General features: G+C 37.7%; 2 protein-coding genes across 4 annotated transcripts in view; both read left to right on the top strand.

Annotated features, from left to right (window-relative positions):
* The window catches only part of LOC121509258 (hexokinase-4-like), a 46269-nt gene extending 35164 nt beyond the window's left edge, over positions 1-11105 (top strand). The window contains exons 1-10 of one of the 3 annotated variants that reach the window (XM_041786487.1): positions 1069-1243; positions 4175-4337; positions 4428-4582; positions 4841-4960; positions 5088-5183; positions 8082-8181; positions 8270-8453; positions 9106-9261; positions 9761-9994; positions 10323-11105. In XM_041786487.1, coding sequence (XP_041642421.1) covers positions 1235-1243; positions 4175-4337; positions 4428-4582; positions 4841-4960; positions 5088-5183; positions 8082-8181; positions 8270-8453; positions 9106-9261; positions 9761-9994; positions 10323-10470 — 1365 coding nt within the window. In that variant the 5' untranslated portion in view covers positions 1069-1234 and the 3' untranslated portion in view covers positions 10471-11105. Of the gene's footprint in view, positions 1-1068; positions 1244-4174; positions 4338-4427; positions 4583-4840; positions 4961-5087; positions 5184-8081; positions 8182-8269; positions 8454-9105; positions 9262-9760; positions 9995-10322 lie in introns of those variants that run through there. The other 2 variants (XM_041786488.1, XM_041786485.1) reach the window with 2 other exon arrangements.
* Positions 11106-14811: 3706 nt separating this feature from the next.
* Positions 14812-16127, top strand: myl7 (myosin, light chain 7, regulatory). The gene is made up of 6 exons (XM_041787690.1): positions 14812-14907; positions 15306-15381; positions 15529-15633; positions 15716-15794; positions 15889-15937; positions 16023-16127. Exons 1-6 carry the CDS (start codon positions 14872-14874, stop codon positions 16125-16127), a joined length of 450 nt encoding a protein of 149 aa, XP_041643624.1. The 5' UTR covers positions 14812-14871.
* Positions 16128-19425: the final 3298 nt, after the last annotated feature.

The following is a 19425-nucleotide window of genomic DNA, read 5'->3' as shown; positions in this document are numbered from 1 at the left end:
GAAATGAATACTTATGCCTCTGTATGACCTAAAATGCCAATTAAATAATCAGTGACAAGTATTACGAGGTCTGTCTATATTAATTTCAATGGCTGATACTAATAGCTCAGGGTAGGTGTCAGATGAGATAATTAGCAAAATTACATGCAAAATTTCTTAATAAGTAATATTTTGGGGGTTTAAAAAAAAAGAAGAAGAAGCGTTTCTTTCTCCCGTTTTTTTTTTTTTGTTCTTTTAAGAAGTAGACTTACAGATCAAGAGCTGCAAGAAGACAGGAGGTACCACTTTGGTTAATTTTTGGTAGGGGGCAGCACACCCCACAGTGCCCCACAGGAGTCCTTAATGAACATCTGTTCAGTAAATAAATTTTAACCCAATTTGAAACAGTAACTATGCAGCTTTTTTTCTCTCTGGTAAAAAGAAAATAAGGATGTTTTTAGACTTTAACCCAGCTCTCTGTTCTGATGTGTACCATTTCTGCCTACCAAAAAACATGGCAGCTTCAATTGATGTTTTCCTAGGTAAGCTTGCTCCATTAAACAATTTCGCCCTGGCCACTTAACTCAGTGTTAAGTGTTTTCCATGGCAGAAGTGTGCCTGTAATTCATTCCCCAGGCAACACACGGAAATCGTTTTGGCATGGAAACCGTTGAGACCTCTGGGTGCATCTGTTGACAGCTGCACCTGAGGAGAAATGTTTTTTTGTCTTTCCTGGAACTAGTTTTTCTTGCGTTAAGGTATTAAGTTAACGCAAAACTGATATTTTGTTCTTCTAATTTGGCGTATAATTTGTTATTTATATTACGGCGTGGATTAGAAATTCGACGTTTTTTCTTTATAATATTATTTTTTGTTTTACCTTACATAGAGCTGATTAGTATCCCTCTGATGTGGACATTAACTGGACCTGTTTACATCAAGAATGGCGAGAAATTCACGGGCGTTTAGCTAAATAAACAGGAACGACGGTACTATTTCGTGTCGCTTAGCCTACCTACGGCTACCTGTATAAAGCAAAATTAGTGACTTTCACCCGCTTTTTTAAAGAATTGAATTCAGCTGTGTCCAAGCATTGAGAAGGGCCTACAGCAGATATGTAAGCAGTCTGCCATAAGAACAACGTGAGAAGATGACTTGAAACAACATAAGGAACAGAAACTTCGAAATTTTGGTGTGAACCTGTGAGCACAGATGGTCGGAGGGACAGTGACAATTTAATCCTCGTCGTGATACGATGGATAAGGTAAAGAAAAAAATTATGACTTACTGGTGATGCTTTTTTCTAGCCTAATTTGAAGCATCCTGCGAGTTTTCATGTTTCTTGTCTTCCTTTTGCTATTACATTTCAAAAGAAGTGCATAGCTTAATATGAATATATCATAATTCATACGTCTACTTAGCCTGTCTACTTCTAGTCACTGGTCAAAAAGTGACGTATTACCAGTTAAATAAGTGGAATAACTATGGACATTGATGGCCTTATTAAAAATGAGCAAGTCAATTACTGTAAATGTGTTAACTATTCATGCACAAGCTGGTTAAAACGTTTGTAATGAAATCACTTATTTCAAGAGAGATATTTGAGATTGGTTACAGTATGGTCTTATGTTTTAGAAAATTAAATAACGTTTTCTTTCTCTGTTTTTATTAGAGGACACTATATTGTTGTCTGTATTAGGTGCCACATAGCTTTGAAAAGAACCCATGGAGAGTAAAACGTTTTGGAAATTTCCTCATTTTCAAACTGCAGTGGCCATTTCATCTGAAAATGAGGAAACATTTTGTGTTACACCATTCATGAGCAGTGTTGCATTATTCATATCATTAGGTTAATGTCACTATTTGGGTTTACTAGAAATCAATGCATCCCCTTGTGATGTAAGGGTCATGGTTACCTTACAGCCTGAGGTCAGAGCTAAGAAAAGCTCTGACCTCTGCTCAGGTGAACTGCTGGAGCTGATAAGCACAGGAGGCCTCCACCTGCAGCTAACTAATGTTAGCTTTTAAGGTCATTCATCCCACTGTTTCTAATTTTAGACATGTTTCTAAATTTACAAATTACTATTTCAGGCCTACAAAGAGATAACTGTGTGGCATCACAAAGTTCATGTTAAAATGTCTTAGATATTTTAGGTCTGAATGGTTGTAGAGGGGTCACAGGTCAGACATTGGCTCATGAAAGCAAATATTGGATTGCCACATTTATGTTTAACCTCTTTTGCCTAAAAACGTCCTTTGATGGTTTATACTTGCAATAATAAGAATCCAGGACAAATTAAGGTGGTTCTTTTGGGTTGTTTTTTTGTTAATAAAAAGTTAATCTAGCAAAGATGAATCTGAGACTGAAAATACATTTAAAAATACCCTTATTATAATGCCAAATCATATTTAAATATTAAAACTCTCATAAGAAGTTATTTTATTTATTAAAAAATTAATGATGATCACTCTTTATGACCTACTTGAGAAAATAAGACCCTCAATGAAACAAAACATTGTATCTATTCAGCTACATTAATAACTTAATCTGCTGTCATGGGGTAGGCTAGATATTAGACAGAGGGATACATTGCAGTTGTCCCAAAAGGACTTCTGTTCGGATCCTATTCAGATCACTTTCATGGCTTACTATAGACTCAAAGGAAAATGTTACAAATGATTAAAATTAGATTTGTTTTTTCTGTGGCATCCATGGAAGAGCACTTAATTTCAAATCAGAGTAATTAAACAGTTATAAAATTATCTTGAAGTTAGGTCCCAATTTAAAAAAAAATGCAACAAACAACTGCATGAACTAATTAAAAAAAACAGAGTTCATCAAATTGCAAATCAGCCAAAAAGATATTGAAATTGCTTTAAATTGTTTCATATTGATATTATCTCTCATTAAAATGAATTTATCACATATATTGTATATTTATGGATAGTTTAGCTTTACTTCTGACTGTCAAAAAAAGAAGAATCATATTTTTGTTACAAAAGACAACATGATACTAAGCAAGGAAAGAAAAGTTGCGGGTGCCAAAAATGAGACAAACCTAAAGTTCTTAACTGGAGATTTAAGTAGCAGGCTTGATTGTCAATATTTGTACAACCCTTTTAATAAGTTCAGACACTGTGAATCATTGTTATTATTTATTAGATAAGTCAGTATCTCCCACACTGTCATTTTTATGCCTAAGGGGTTCATTAAAAATCATTTTATTTACAATAAAAGAATACTATAGGCTAAATCAACATTTAAAGAGCAGTATGTAGTTACAAATCCTAGATTAAATTTAAACATACTCTGTTCTTGTGTGATATGTTTCCCCTTTGTCCCTGCATTGAAATGTAGCTGTGCATAGAAACTAGGTCACAATGATTTTTGCTTTTGTTCTTTGGCAAAGGCTGCACCCTTGTGTACTTGTGTGTTTACATGTGTGCATTTGAACCTTGATGGCCAGATGGGGTGACACAGGAAAGGGGTGGGCGTTTGCATCTGGTATGGCCGGCCCACTTCACCTGGGCATAAAAACAGCTGAGGTTCTCATTCAGGGGAACTCACACTTCAGTGACTCTGCACACACCCAGGGTGGACACATACTCACCACACTCCTAGAAACACACACACTGAGGCTCATTTAGTTAAACCTGTGAAGATGCCATGTGTCAGCTCTCATCTGGACCAGATGGTGAAGATGCCGTGCAGCTACAGCTCTGTGGTTGATAAAATCTTCCTGGTAAGATGGGATTTTCAGCCTGATAAGAGTTTGGCAAGGTTTAATTAACTCATAAATGAGTTTTACTGTGATTTTATGTGTGACTGTTAAGGGAATACTCATAGTCCTTAAACACAGCAGAGACTCTTGCTAAAATGTCATTGTTTACAGTGCTTCTTTATTCTCTACATGATTAAACATAAAGTTGTTTTTGGAAGCTCTGTTGTGCAGATCTGAGAGCTTTCCCTTCATTTTGTTGTCATAAATTTATTCTTTCCAGAGCATGTTATTCTCCTGATTTTTTTATTTACTTTGGTTTCTCATCTTGTTTCCAAAAATTGAATATAGATTCATTCATTCATTCATTCAGATGATTTGAGCAATAACTCCAAAGTTCATTCTCTGTGCTAACAAATTTGATTTGATTGTACTGTGTGCAGCTCTTAACCGGCTCCTCTCTCCTCTTGCTGCAGGTGGAGCAGATCCTGTCAGAGTTCAGGCTTGATAAAGAAGATCTCAAAGAAATCATGAAGCGGATGCAGCGAGAGATGGACAGAGGACTGCGCGTGGAGACGCACGAAGAGGCCAGTGTCAAAATGCTTCCAACTTACGTCTGCTCAACCCCTGAAGGATCAGGTAAGCTCATTTTTTTCAGTCACGGGATGACAACTGAAAGGCAAATCAGAACTCACCTTAAGGTGTAATCAAGGTTTTTGAAAATCCCAGAGGTAGGAGATTTCCTGGCTCTGGACCTGGGGGGAACAAACTTCCGGGTGATGCTGGTGAAGGTGGGTGCAGATGAGGAGAGGAGCTGGAAGGTGGAGACCAAGCATCAAATGTACTCCATTCCTGAAGATGCCATGACAGGCACTGCTGAAATGGTTAGTTGCCCTTGATTTTTAATTCATTTCTACTGAAGTTTCAGTGAGTGTTAATTGTTCATATAAAGTTATTTCAAGATAATGGTTTAAGCCAAATTAGCTCTATGACTATTTATCAAAAATACCTAAGAGAGCTTGAAAGAAATGTAAAAGGTCTGATCATGTTAACATTTACGCTAAACCTCTTAGATGTAGACTAGCTCTTTAAATTTGAAGTGAAACATATATTATGTCCTCTCTTTCTCTCTCTCTGTACAGCTGTTTGACTACATAGCAGAGTGCATGTCAGACTTTTTAGACAAACATCATATTAAGCACAGGAAGCTCCCCCTGGGTTTCACCTTCTCCTTTCCTGTCCGGCATGAGGACATTGACAAGGTAGAATCTTGTTCTGTTCACTGGGCATACTCTGAGGTATTGCTCAAATCAGACAATAGCTTCCATCAAATTTTCCTGCATGTAGCATGGATTTTTATGTTCAGGTTTGTCTCCTTTATTTCCACAGGGTATCCTGCTGAACTGGACCAAAGGTTTTAAGGCGTCTGGGGCCGAGGGAAACAATGTTGTTGGTTTACTCAGAGACGCCATCAAGAGACGAGGGGTAAGTCTTTGTATATAAGTATTATTTTATTTTTAATGAACAATACAAGCCTGAATTTTTTGTGTAGGCATATGGTTATGTCTTATATTTAACTGTTACTGAACTAGGAGAAAGTTTGTTGAAATTGCAAAATCTCTCCCAAGAGTTTCCTGGTGAGGACAGGCATCAGTGAAGATAAAGCTTCTAATTGAAAAAGAGAAGCCATACATACAAATATAGCATAAGATAGAAGACTGTAATACTTTTAAAGAAATGAAAAAACAAATAAAACAGCAGCTCTTGTCAAAAATCCTCCACAATCCAAAATATATCATACAGAAAATCTACTTTTCTCCAAGTCATTAAAAATCCATATAATAATAATAATAATAATAATAAACTTTAAAAACAGAGATTTACAAAGTGCTTTGACAACAAGCAGAATCAAAGTTACAAAGCAAAACACAAACAGCAAAACATCACAAGAAAGACAAAACCCCCACAACAGAAGAACCCATGAACAACTCAGCCAGCAATATAACTCTAACATCATAAAAACTAGCAGAACATTCAAAAGATGAAATTGGTGTGAGTTTAGAAAAACATCATAAAAACCCAGATATGTAAGATTCTGTAATAAAAATTAAGACCAAGAATAAAAATAGAAATAAAAACCCAGAATAACCTAGACCGATCCAGGCAATATATAAAGCTTCCAGTGAGATCAGCTCAGCAACTTTAACAACTTTTCCCCCACTTCAGTTTTACCTTTAGAGACAGAAAGAATACATCCTGAAACCAAAGAGTGTGTGTTTCTGCACTCCTGTGACTGATGTGGGTTAGAAGGTGCAAAAGAACCAGACTTAAAGGTCATATCACTAATTATCAGTATTAGTCTTGTAGGTAAGAATGCACCAGGGTTAAGTCTGCATGAGGACAAAAAAGACTATCCAACAGAGCAATCAGTGATGAGCGAGGGCTTTAAACAGGTAGAAGTGGCAGTTTATTTCAATCAGAATTCAAACCATAGACATGGAATATTTACCTTCATTACAAATAAAAAAGCATTAAGGGATTGGAATCAAAAAGGTGTGGGCTGATGCTTATAACACCTACTGTCTTTACAAAACAGATTCAGCAAGGCAACTTAAACTGCATCATTAGAAATACACTTTACAACAACTTTTCAAAAAAATTGGACAAAAACAGAAACAATAACACACAATCAGGAATTTAAGATTTTCACAATTACCCTTCTTCACACCTGATCTTTATATCTTTTTATCACCTTTTCTTAAACATTTTTGAAATCGGGAAAGTGAACTTCACCGTTTTTTCCTACAAGTTAACCTCTCTGAAACAGTGCTTTTAAAAGTGTGGGTTGGGACCCACTGGTGGGCCCTAGATGTCCTTCAGATGGGCCGTATTAGGTCATTTGCAATAAATGAAAACCAAACAACCACATTTTAGATAATTCTAAAAAAAAAATTTTAAGTTCATAATTTAAAAAAAAAATCCAGAACCAAAAAAAATCTGACTGTTTGATTGGTGTTGGATTAACTAGTGCCACTCCATTAAATATTCTTCTTTTTTCTTCCTTATTCTAGCAATTTATTAGTTCTTTTGGAGACATAATGTTACTTCATAAGAGATTTTAGAGTTGTAAAGTACGGTTAAAGAGATTAATATTAACAAAGAAAATGTGACTTTACAGATATCTGATCAAAAGTGTGCTAACAATAGTGGCTTATTAATTGTACTTTGTTATTCTGCACTTTCTGTGTAAATTTTAAGTCTCTAAAGGCAACAATAAATTATTATAGTTGGGAAGCAGCAGTGAAAGGGATATTTGAAGTTATTTCAGTTAGCCCAAGTTACCTGAAATAACTATGAGTCTCATGTTATGGATGTATGAGGGTTTTGTGGGCCCCAGAGAATTTTCAGGATTCAAAGTGGGCGGCAGCATACCGAAGTCTGGGTAAAGCTGACCTAGACTTGACAGTGTGGCTGCAGACTAGCCAGGCTCACAGACTGTTCATCTGAGACGCTGTCTATTTCAGAACGGAAGTGCAGATTTATTCATTTATTTATTTTTTAACTTTATTTGCAAACAAAGTCTTGCAGTTGCATTCATGAAATAACCACATTGCAGACATTACAGACTTAGCAATATAATAAAACAGAAAAAGATCAGGGGTCTAATCCAGGATTGAATTAAGTATAGACCCGTTTTAGAAGTAGTTACATGGACAGTAGCTTTGTTAACTTCAGCTAAAGCTAACATAGTTACACTAGCTACAAAATTAATGTTACTACAAAAACCAATGCAGCTAAGTTAGCTTAAGCAATGTGGGCTTTAGCAAAAATAGCTAAAGCTAACATAGCTATGTAGAGAACGTATCTAGGCAACTTACAAAGCTGCTTTGTGAGCTTTAGCTACATTAGCTATATTAGCTACACAGCTTGTGCAGCTAATGGAGCTACTTGAGATACATTTGCTTTGTTAGAATGTTTTTGTGGAGTTAGAGCTTTTTTCCAGTAAGCAGACTGTTTACTGGACTTAATTCAATTTTTTTGTTATCAGGTTTTGCAGGTGAGGTTTTTAACTTAGAAATTTTGGTATCGTAACTGTTACCATGATCCTTATCCTAACCATAAACTGAGGTTTAATCTAATTTTATTTTGAAAGTTTTAGCATGAAATTCCATTCTGAAAAGATGGCGTCTGAGATAAACACTCTGTGAGAGTTGCCATCAGAGATGTACAGTCTGCAGCCAGACCCCTCTCGACCTATAGAGCATGTACTCTCTGAGAAAAGGCATGCATATGTAACACATCAAAAGAGTTCAGTATAGAGATTAACTACATTGCAACAGCTGCTCTCTTTCAAACATTTTATTATTTTGTGTTGTCATTTAGGACTTTGAGATGGATGTGGTTGCCATGGTGAATGACACTGTTGCCACCATGATTTCCTGCTATTACGAAGACCGCAGCTGCGAAGTTGGAATCATTGTTGGTGAGTATTTAAAACAAACTCAAACATCACACTTATATGTATGAAATATGTAGTCAGAAGCATGTCTAGCATGCTTTTCTCTCACCAGGCACTGGTTGTAATGCATGTTACATGGAAGAGATGAGGACTGTGGAGCTGGTGGAAGGCGAGGAGGGTCGGATGTGTGTGAACACAGAATGGGGAGCATTTGGAAACAATGGGGAACTGGAGGAGTTCAGACTGGAGTACGACAGAGTGGTGGACGAGAACTCGGTTAACCCCGGAGAGCAGTTGTAAGTGTCATACAGCAGTTAAAAAAGGCGCTACATGTGACCTGTCCTCACCTACTGTACTCACTCACAACTGAGAGCCAGTCATTAGACATTCAAGCTTGAAGTAATGTGTCTCTTTACATGCAGGGGATGAAGGATTAGCACTGTCATTTAGAACGTGCCATACACCCCCTCTTTCATTCTCTTATCATTTCTCTGGATTAATCACCCCCCTGTGGCAATTCTCACCTGACTCTCACCTGAGGTCTCTGTGTTGTTGCTCGGATACCAGGTGATTTTCCTGAGGATGTTTGTAAATGATCAGAGCCCTCATGCGTCAGCGGTCAGTCAGTTTCAGATAAATGATCCCACTCGGCAGCTTGCTACAGTAACTGTGGGGCTAATGACTGTTTACCTTTTGTACCGGCAGCCCCTTCACACCAACAACTGCTGAGACCAGCCTCATTCAGCCTCTTTAGCATTGACATTGTCCCACTCATTCACTCCCCTTCTCTCCCATTCTGCTCAAAGAAAGAAAGATGTGCAATCATGTTGCTTCATACATTCACATCCTTCCAGTTCTCCAAACATCCCTTCTGGAGTTGATTTCCCCTCTTTTCTGTTTCTGAGTTTTAAAGTTAACAGCCTTTTATTTTGTCCTTGCCTTCTGTAGGTATGAGAAGCTGATCAGTGGGAAGTACATGGGTGAGCTGGTCAGGGTCGTTCTCATGAAATTGGTAAATGAAGACCTGCTGTTTAATGGTGAAGCCTCAGAGCAGCTGAAGACACGAGGCAGTTTTGAGACACGCTGTGTCTCACAGGTGGAGAGGTGAGAATCAATTAATCTTCAACACTTATACGGCTTTGGATGGCTACATTTTTTTGTGTGTTAAATAAGACAAGATAGGATATGACTGAGTAAATGTAATCAATGAATTTGCATTAGCACAGGAGAAGAGCAAGGGACAACGTAAAGCCTGACGTGTTATATAAGCGTACGCTGATGACACACTCTTATATAACAGTATTAATGGGGGATACCTGGAAGTGATTTGTTTCACTTAACTTGCTGGCGTTAACCACAGCTGCTTTTAAAAGCGTCTTTAAACATTTGACCCCTGAGTACAGAAGAAAAAACACTAATAATAGTAAATTTGTAATATCTATAAACATGGTATACATATCAGCATTTGATTAAGTCAGGGCACATATTTGAATACAGAATAATGCAACGCCTAGAAATAAGAGACTGAATAGTTTAGAATTTATTGTCTGTATCTAGTGATTTTTGCTGTTTTCAGTTTTGTCTCCTGGTCATTTTATTTCAGTGACACTGGGGACAGAAAACAGATCTACAACATCCTCTCATCGCTGGGGGTTCTGCCGTCAGAGCTGGACTGTGACATTGTGCGGCTTGTCTGTGAAAGTGTCTCCACTCGCTCTGCTCACATGTGTGGCGCTGGGCTTGCTGGTGTCATCAACCTGATGAGGGAGCGACGCAGTCAGGATGCACTGAATATCACAGTGGGCGTTGACGGATCTGTCTACAAACTGCACCCATGGTGAGAGATATTGTGCTGTTTTACACCTCTGAATGTCTTAGATTCTTAGATTATGTTTAAGTACACTGTAAAGGGAATACAGGGACTATTGAGTGGCTACACAAAGAAGAATTTCACAAGACAACAGAATGTGAAAACTATCGAATGCCTATCCAAGTGCACCTCTGGCAATTAAATGATGGGGAATTTCATATGGGGACCCAGGGAACTATGCTGGTCCATAAATCCATATTATTTAAGTTAGAATAATTACACAATTGGATACCTTAAAAGGAGAAGGTTGTTAAACTGTTGAAGATTTGACTAAACATGTATTTTCCTATTTCAGTTTTCGTGAGAGGTTCCACAAAATTGTTAGAGACCTCACCCCTCACTGTGAGATCACTTTCATCCAGTCAGAGGAGGGCAGCGGTCGTGGAGCTGCTCTCATCTCAGCAGTGGCCTGTAAGATGGCAGCATGCATGTTGACACATTAAAGGGAGCCGAGATCTCTCCTAGCTGGAGAACAGAAAAGCAAGCCTGAACTCTGATGTGAGAACCCTGACGACCCGACATCTACAGTCGGCAGCTCTGGCCTTTTTCAAGCTGAGGGGGATGTTTGTCTGCAAACTGGAAACTCAGATGTACTAAGCAGGATGCAGCAAATAACTTGTACTATAGACTTTGTTTTGTCATATATTAGCCCAACCTGTAGCAATTTACATGTCACTAAAGTTTAAGAATCAGTTCTTTGTTGCACTCAGAATATCAGTGGCATGAAGCTCATTGAAATACATTATGGATATGTATCACTGCCTTTTAGTGTTTGGGTATGTACAATGTAAGTAGCAATGTAAGTTATAATACCAGTGCAAACGAGTGAGATGCACAACACAAGGTATTTATTCCTGTAAATACTGTTGTACACTTTGAATTAATTTAACTCTTCTTTTGTGTTGTAATTGCTCTTGTAAACTATAAAATATTTCTTTATTTTCTGTTGTATATTTAAATTGTGAGTTTATACTCTTAAGTGTGTTTGCTAGTAGGTTCTATCTTATGCATTATACAGTTTACCATGGTTGTGAATAAGCTTATCTGTATATAAACTTGCTTAATAAAAGTTATGTATTGTAGAATCTTTGAATTCATGTTATTTTTGTCATGATTTTAAAAACTCAATGACAGGTTTTAGGTTATTTGTACCTTTGAGTCTCAGCTGGTGGATAGGGACCCTAAGGTATCACTTCTCGAGACTTTGCTAGAGCAGAAGTATAGGCACTACGGGGTGGAACCAGGGATCTCATGATTGACAGGCAAGTGCTGAACTAACTGAGCCACTGCTAGAGAAAGAGTATGATCAGTGTGAGTATTTCAGGGAGGCGAGGCAAAGAAAACGTGGAAATAAACTTTTTTTGACTATAAACTCCAATGCTTGTGACATTAAAAACATTTGTTATTAGAAAACTTTCAATGTGAAAAAGTTCCCAGTAAATTTTTCAGTAAGTATTCAGTATTCAGAATAATCGGAACTACCTGCCGCAGTGTTATGGGCAGGCCTTAAAGGCCTGAGCCCACCTACCTGGTAATTTGGCCCACCACAAAAAGGGTTTGAGATAATAGACTTTTCTTGCTTAAACTTTTTTGTTATGTTGCTATTTGAATGCTAGTTAAAACCTAAATACAGTTTCAACTTTAAAACAAACAAATTCATTACACAGCTCATCTCCAGATGAAAACAGTCATTTTGGTGAATAATTGCTTTTTTTCTATTTTGTAATGTAAGATTAAACAAAATAGGAACTCATTTACTGTTGACAGCAAGTTTGTTGTGGTAGCTACTGTCCCAGCTCTCACACTCATTACGGGGAGCTAATGAGAGCTCGGCTCCACTGAAAAGGGCAGGAGCTCCCCTGAAAGCCTCCAATGAGACCTTTAGGTGGAGCTCTAAAAAGTTTTCAACTTGAAGGTTATTTTGTTTTATGCAAACTACAGGCCAATTTGTGCCACAAAAAGTTTCACTAGTATACTTTGCAACAAAATAAAGATGATTATTATAGCCACTCATCAGAATACATTTTTACTAAAATTATCAAGAAATTGTTTTTTACTGCTTAGACTTTGTTTTCTTCAAAGTAATCTCATCTGGCTTTAACAACAGCATGGCAGATACGAGGCATTCAGTCCACATGTTTTTCTTAAGGTATGTGACAAGAATTGTATGCCAAGCTTTGTTAAGTTCATCAATGAGAGATTGCTGATTCGTGGGGCCCACTTTTCTGACTGATTGATCCAATTTGTCCCAGACAAGCTCAACTGGAAGTGAAGGGACCAAACCATATTCGGAAGAACACCTTCCTCTTCTTTTTTTCAAGGTAATCTTGACAGTGCTCGGAAGAAGGCTTAGAGCCATTATCTTGCTGTAAAACAAACTTTTGACAGATAAGTCTAATTCAAGATGGAGCTGCATGATGCTGGAGGATGGAGTGGTACTGTTCCTTCCTCATGATACCCTTTACTTCAAACAAATCTCCTACTCTATCACCTGTAAAACATCCTCATACCTTGGCACTACCACCTCCATGCTTTATCGTGGGTATTGCACTATACTTCAGTTGTTGTTTTAGTGCCTAATCAACAGGTTCCTGATGGCATTAACTCCCTGCTGAAGAAGTGGCAGAGTGACTGTTAACTCTGATGTTTATCACACTGCACTTATAATATGTCCATGTGGCGTGTGTGACTTGGTGCACATCTTAAAATGGGGCTCCCTGAAAGCCAGTGTGTAATTCAAACATTGAGTATTAAGCATGAGCTAAATGATAATTTGTTGGAAGGCTCAGTTACAACCTCTAAGTCCAGTTCAGACCAAGGATTTCTGACACAATAAGATTGTTAAAGAGTGTTACAGGGGACAGTTGCAGAGGAATGTAGCTAATGCACCTTTAAATAGGCATGCTGACAGTGCAGTCCAGCTTGTCAAGTTGCCAACATATCCAAAAGATTGGATGTGTTTGAGAGGGGTCTGGCCACAGTCCGTTCATCTCTGACATCCCCTGTCAGAGACTGTTCAATGAGATGCCATATTATTCAGAATGGTACTACTGTACATGCTAAAACTTTAGACATAAAATCAGCTTAAACTAAGTTGGGGTTAGGATAAGGCTTAAGGTAACAGTTGGGATACCAAAAGTGGAAAGTTAAAAACCTGACCTGCAAGACCTGGTTATAAAACATTTAATAAAGCTGAGTAAACTAACCTCCATTATAAAATTTGTAACTTCATAGCTCTGATAGCTGCATAAGCTATGTAGATAATAGAGCTATGTTTCTAACGTAAAACTAAGCTTATGAAGCAGCTTCAAAACCATGTATCTGCATTATTTATTTGGGTAATTTAGGTTTAGGTGCTTTTGCTAAAGCTCATGTTGCTAAAGCTAACTTGGCTACATTGACGTATATAGTAACAATAATTTTGTAGCTAGCATAGCTATTTAAGCTAAAGTTACTAAAAATAAAGCAAGCCTCCATTTGAGTAACTACTAAAACAGATCTACACTCAATTTAATCTCAAATTTGACCTCAGAATTTTATTTCTGTTTTATTTATGAAATGTTTGGTTGCCTGTTTTAAACGCAATGTGGTGATCTCATGAGTTTAACTGCCAGACTAAAATAAAAATACAGTTTGAAATACATTGTACCAGTAAATAACGTCATTTCTGTCCTGAGTGGCTGTCAGAGATGAATGGTCTGCAGCCAGATCGTCTTTGTTTTTATGTTTGGCCTCAAGCACACAAAGAGTAAAACATGTTAGGCTTTTGTTTTGATAAAAGCAGAATTGCAACTGTAGCAATTCATTATCACTATTTTCATTCATATCACAAGATGCAGGTACAGGACAGGCATGGAAGCAGAAACCGAAGCACATAGTTTTGCTACTATAGAAATGAAACATTGTCTCTCTCAGTTGCAGTGTTGTGAACTGAGAGGCTTTGAGAATGTTGCAGTTCAGTCCATTGCGGGTGGTTTCAAGTTTCAGCTGATCTCACTGTAAGTTTTTGGTCTGAGCAGGACTTTAGTGCTACTGGAAATTGTAAACTTTCCACATAGACACACAACCATAACATCTCCATCATTCATTAACCAATTGATTATTAATCATACCTCTAAGCGAACATTTAGACTTGTGGTTTCTTCCCTAAGATTTAAAAAGACTGCCATATCCACTGAAAATGATTTTTTCTTTCAAATTAAAGGAGGTTAAAGAAGTATGTTTATGAAAAATGTATGAAATCAAAATGGAAACTTCACTGGTGAAATGTATTTTCAATCCAAAAGTAACCTCAAGAGCTAAATTTGTCCTTGAAACTAATTGTCAAACGTCAGAGGTCACTTTGTCCCGTCTCCTCCCTGCTCTTCATATCTCTCTTTTCCAGACCAGAGAAATCCTGGCTGCTCACCTCTTATCAGGTCCTCTCAGAGATTCATGGAGTACAGCCACAGCCATGTAAGGGACTGAGCTGCCCACCAGAAGCTATTATAGGAGGGCAGGAGATAAGATGGGCCGTACATAAAACCCACTCCAGCATCATACCGCTGCTGGGAGTCCACGTTCCATCACTCAGATATGGTAAGTCACTTTTAATACTTTCAGCCAAAGAAAAGAGTAGAAACTACTGTTATATTGTTCTAAGGATGTAGAGTATTTAGGAACATGATTTAGTAATTGTGTAAGATGTTTCACTACTGTAGCACAAACAGCACAAAGCTGGAGTCAACATGTACATCTGTAGGTAAAGTGATTAATTTTGTGTTTGTTCGTTTTCAAAGGCAAGTAAGAAAGCCTCAAACAAGAGACAGAGGGGAGCGCAGAAGTCCTGCTCAAATGTCTTCTCCATGTTTGAGCAATCTCAGATACAGGAGTTCAAAGAGGTACACTACTGTGTCCTGCCCTGGATTTTCACATCCAATATAAATATATTTGTAGAAGATTTGAATGGACTTGTGATTTTTGATGTATGCATTTATACAAGACAATTGCAATGTTTGAGAGGAGCAGATGTTCCCTCTTTTTTTTTTACTAACCACAAGTCATTATCATTATTTCATGTAAACTGTGACAGAAAAAGACCACTTTGATCCTAAATTCAGATTTTACTGTACTGGTATTTTAAGTTTCAAAATGTCTCACATTTAGAGAATTTACCATGTATAGAAGGAAGACTCAGTTATTTTGAAGTTTAAAAATCAACTTTTTGGTGGTTTAAGAGTCAAATTATTAGTTCAATTAATGTCGATCATTATTTTTTCTTTGGTTTTATCCTACTAAGGCTTTTGGCTGTATTGACCAAGACAGAGATGGTGTTATTAAAAAGCAGGACCTAAAGGAAACCTATGGACAGCTGGGTAATTTTACCGTTAAACTTTTTAAACATGAAATTATTTCCAAAAATAAAAATGCAAGCCCTTACTGATCACATTTGATATATTTGTTTACTTTCCATGCATGCATCTTTGTGTGTATGTTCTTGTTTTTGTGTACGGGGGTTTTAGGGAAGCTGAATGTGAAAGACGAGGAGCTGGATGAGATGTTGAATGAGGGGAAAGGTCCCATCAACTTCACCGTGTTCCTGACTCTGTTTGGGGAGAAACTCAATGGTGAGCACTAATAACAAAATTTCCGATTTATCTTGGATATTTTTTAAAGAAATTCTTCACAATACTTTTCTCTTTCCTCCAGGTACTGATCCAGAGGACACTATCCTCGGTGCCTTCAAACTTTTTGATCCTAATGGGACGGGCTTTGTTAATAAGGATGAGTAAGATGCTTTTCATTATCAGCTTTTACTTTATTTTTTCTCAAACACCAAAATATATTCGTCCTAATTTTTTCTGGCATTTTTTTTCTCGAAGGTTCAAACGATTGCTGATGAACCAGGCTGATAAATTCACAGCAGAAGAGGTTTGTGTCTTTATTTCCAAGATTATAAACTTTTTGAATATTGTTTTGTATAATTATCTTAATTTCCCTTCATAATTCTCTGTAGGTGGATCAGGCCTTCGCTCTTGCTCCCATCGACCCCATGGGCAACATTGACTACAAGTCGCTCTGTTACACCATCACACATGGAGATGAGAAAGAAGAATCATAAAATAGACTGTCAAGTGTTTTAAAGTCATCTATACAGGCTGGAAATGATTTGATACTGGCTGCTGGCTTTATCTAGGTTATTTGTTTGTACAAAGCTGAGAATAAAACTGGGTTTCTCAAAAGCTTTTTCTTGTGCTCTTCATATACTGATTTGTAAACATTTGCATATGTGCAATAAGACTAAAATCTTCTTCTCATCACCATGAGTCTTCTATACACACCGCTTTCCACATTATTAAGCAAATGACATTTTCTCTTATTTACCAAAATAATAATGCAAATGCATGACAGGGTATTTTTCAAGTCATCAGCCATTAGAGCATAACTCCAATGTTTTTGAACAAATTTCAGAATGATAAGTGTTATTTTAAAAAAAATAAAACCCCCAAAATGCCCTTTTCCACATTATTGAGCACGACAGAGCTTAATAATGTGGAAAGTGGTGTACACTATATTGCCAAAAGTATTCACTCACCCATCCAAATAAGTGAAATCAGGTGTTCCAGTCACGTCCATTGCCACAGGTGTATAAAATCAAACACCTAAGCATGCAGACTGTTTCTACAAACATTTGTAAAAGAATGGGTCGCTCTCAGGAGCTCAGTGAATGGAGTGGGGTCAGCGGATCCTGAGGCCCATAGTGCACAGAGGTCGCCAACTTTCTGCAGAGTCAATCGCTACAGACCTCCAAACTTCATGTGGCCTTCAGATTTGCTCAAGAACAGTGTGTAGAGAGCTTCAAGGAATGGGTTTCATTGACCGAGCAGCTGCATCCAAGCCATACATCACCAACAGCAATGCAAAGTGTTGGATGTAGTGGTGTAAAGCACGCCGCCACTGGACTCTGGAGCAGTTGAGACGCGTTCTCTGGAGTGAAGAATCGCGCTTCTCCATCTGGCAATCTGATGGATGAGTCTGGATTTGGCAGTTGCCAGGAGAACAGTACTTGTCTGACTGCATTGTGCCAAGTGTAAAGTTTGGTGCAGGGGGGATTATGGTGTGGGGTTGTTTTTCAGGATCTGGGCTTGGCCCCTTAGTTCCAGTGAAAGGAACTCTGAATGCTTCAGCATACCAAGAGATCTTGGACAATTCCATGCTCCCAATTTTGTGAGAACAGTTTGGGGATGGCCCCTTCCTGTTACCAACATGACTGTGCACCAGTGCACAAAGCAAGGTCCATAAAGACATGGATGAGAGAGTTTGGTGTGGATGAACTTGACTGGCCTGCACAGAGTCCTGACCTCAACCTGATAGAACACCTTTGGGATGAATTAGAGTGGAGACTGAGAGCCAGGCCTTCTCATCCAACATCAGTGTGTGACCTCACAAATGCGCTTCTGGAAGAAAGGTTCCCATAAACACTCTTAAACCTTGTGGAAAGCCTTCCCAGAAGAGTTGAAGCTGTTATATCTGCAAAGGGTGGACCAACATCATATTAAGAATGGGATGTCACTTAAGTACATATGCGAGTCAAGGCAGGTGAGCGAATACTTTTGGCAATATAGTGTACATCTGATCATCATACTGAAAAAGTAAAATTGATTATTTTATTAAACTATTAGATATAGATACATTTACTTCAACAAGATATAAACTGAGTGAGAGCTGTATCCATACACTTTACCAAGTTAATTAAAAGTTAATGAATTCAACAAAATGACAGATTGTTCAAGCATTGAATACATTACAAAAATATGGTTCATTTTTATATTAAAAATGTCAGTTGTTATAGTGCTGTCATTTTATTCGTCTGTACATTAGGACTGACTGCAGACTTTTCTGATGTCCTTTAAAAGTGGTTAAATCTGAAACAGCTAGGTAAAACTAATCAAACCCTTAAAACACATTGTAATCCAAAACTGCATGATAAGGATTTGAATTTTTCTCAATAGTTTAAAGTTTATGAAGTAAGCTCTAATCCAGTGGATCCTCTTGTTTTCTCTCATTCACTGAGGCCTCACCACTTTTCCATTCTTACTCCGTACTGTTGCCACGGATACAACAACAAACACCTCCAAAAACTCCACAGCCGCATTTTCCTGCTCACACCGCCAGCCCACAACAACGGGGGCAGAGAGTGTGTGAAACACTGCAAGGCAAGATCCACTGTCACCACATTTCGAAGAGTTTCCTCCAAATCTTGGGGATTTTTCTTTTTTTTCATACATCTGATATTTGTTGTTCTAACTGAGCGACACAGATGCCTACTGCATCTGGAGCTACAAGCAAGGTGGATGTTGGAGCAGATGAAAACAAAACATGGACACTGCATGGACTAAAGAGGAACAACAAACCTGCCAACAGGAATTGTGACTCCTATCTGCAGATGTGGGTAGATTATTTCATACATAATTATAACAGTTTCATCTTTTAGATTTCCCTCAGTATTTTCAGTGTTTTGCATCAGTAAGTTTATTGTGTTGTTTAAATCCAAAGCATTTTATTAGTTAACTTGGCACAAAAAGTAAAATTGTGTGGTAGATTATTTCTTTGTTGTAAAAATGCTTCTTGACAAAAAGAGTTTATAACCCTTTATCTCTCCTTTTTAATGGGGCCAATTTGTAAGGAGGATACATTGGTGGGATGAGCAGCAGAGCTGAGTATGAAAAATGAAAAATTTGCCAAATTTTTCTCTGCCAGTGCCAAACAGCTTTTTCTGCCATTGACTCTTTTCTGATGGATTAGATAATCGAAGTCTGAAGTAACAAGAATTAGCAATTTAATGAATCTGTGCTATACAAATAAACAGTGAGTGAGATTGAAAGATTTTCACACTCTTGGATAGCCATCTTGCATGAGAGGTTTCCAGTAACACTTGGTTTTGAGTGTGACTCTGGAACATTTCTTCCTGAATGGCCATGTGCCCCTGCGTTTCACCCTATTCCTTAATTCCAACAAGAATCAAGACACCCCTAACCGTAGACGTGAACGCACAAAACATTGAGGCAGGGGCAAGGCTGTATTGGAACTCAGCCATAGCTTAATCACGTTTTTCACTAATAAGAGGTAAGAAAATCTGCAGTAAACAGGAAATGCACTAGTGTTTTGACTGATTAATCTTACAACTTTATGCATATTTATGTCACTTAAGGAAAATAATCAAAGCTTACAAGACACAAGACATTTAATGTGACAACAAAAAAAGTTTGCTCAGAGCAGCTTTGGTGGCTTTTATGACCGGCAATAAAAGTGGCTTTACTTTAACCTTAGCCTGTCTGAACCTCTTTGTTATTTGAACAGTGTAGAAAGAGACACAGATGTGAGCTGCTAATCAGTTTCATAAATTATTCACGTCAACA

Source organism: Cheilinus undulatus, linkage group 5, assembly GCF_018320785.1.
Source record: "Cheilinus undulatus linkage group 5, ASM1832078v1, whole genome shotgun sequence".
Taxonomy (NCBI): domain Eukaryota; kingdom Metazoa; phylum Chordata; class Actinopteri; order Labriformes; family Labridae; genus Cheilinus; species Cheilinus undulatus.
This window is presented reverse-complemented; position numbering and strand designations above follow the sequence as displayed.

Coding starts and splice junctions, on each gene's coding strand:
- myl7 (XM_041787690.1), top strand. CDS start 14,872: ATGTTTGAGCAATCTCAGATACAGGAGTTCAAAGAG. Junction 15,634..15,715: donor GTTTGGGGAGAAACTCAATG/GTGAGCACTAAT, acceptor TCTTTCCTCCAG/GTACTGATCCAGAGGACACT. Junction 15,938..16,022: donor ATAAATTCACAGCAGAAGAG/GTTTGTGTCTTT, acceptor AATTCTCTGTAG/GTGGATCAGGCCTTCGCTCT.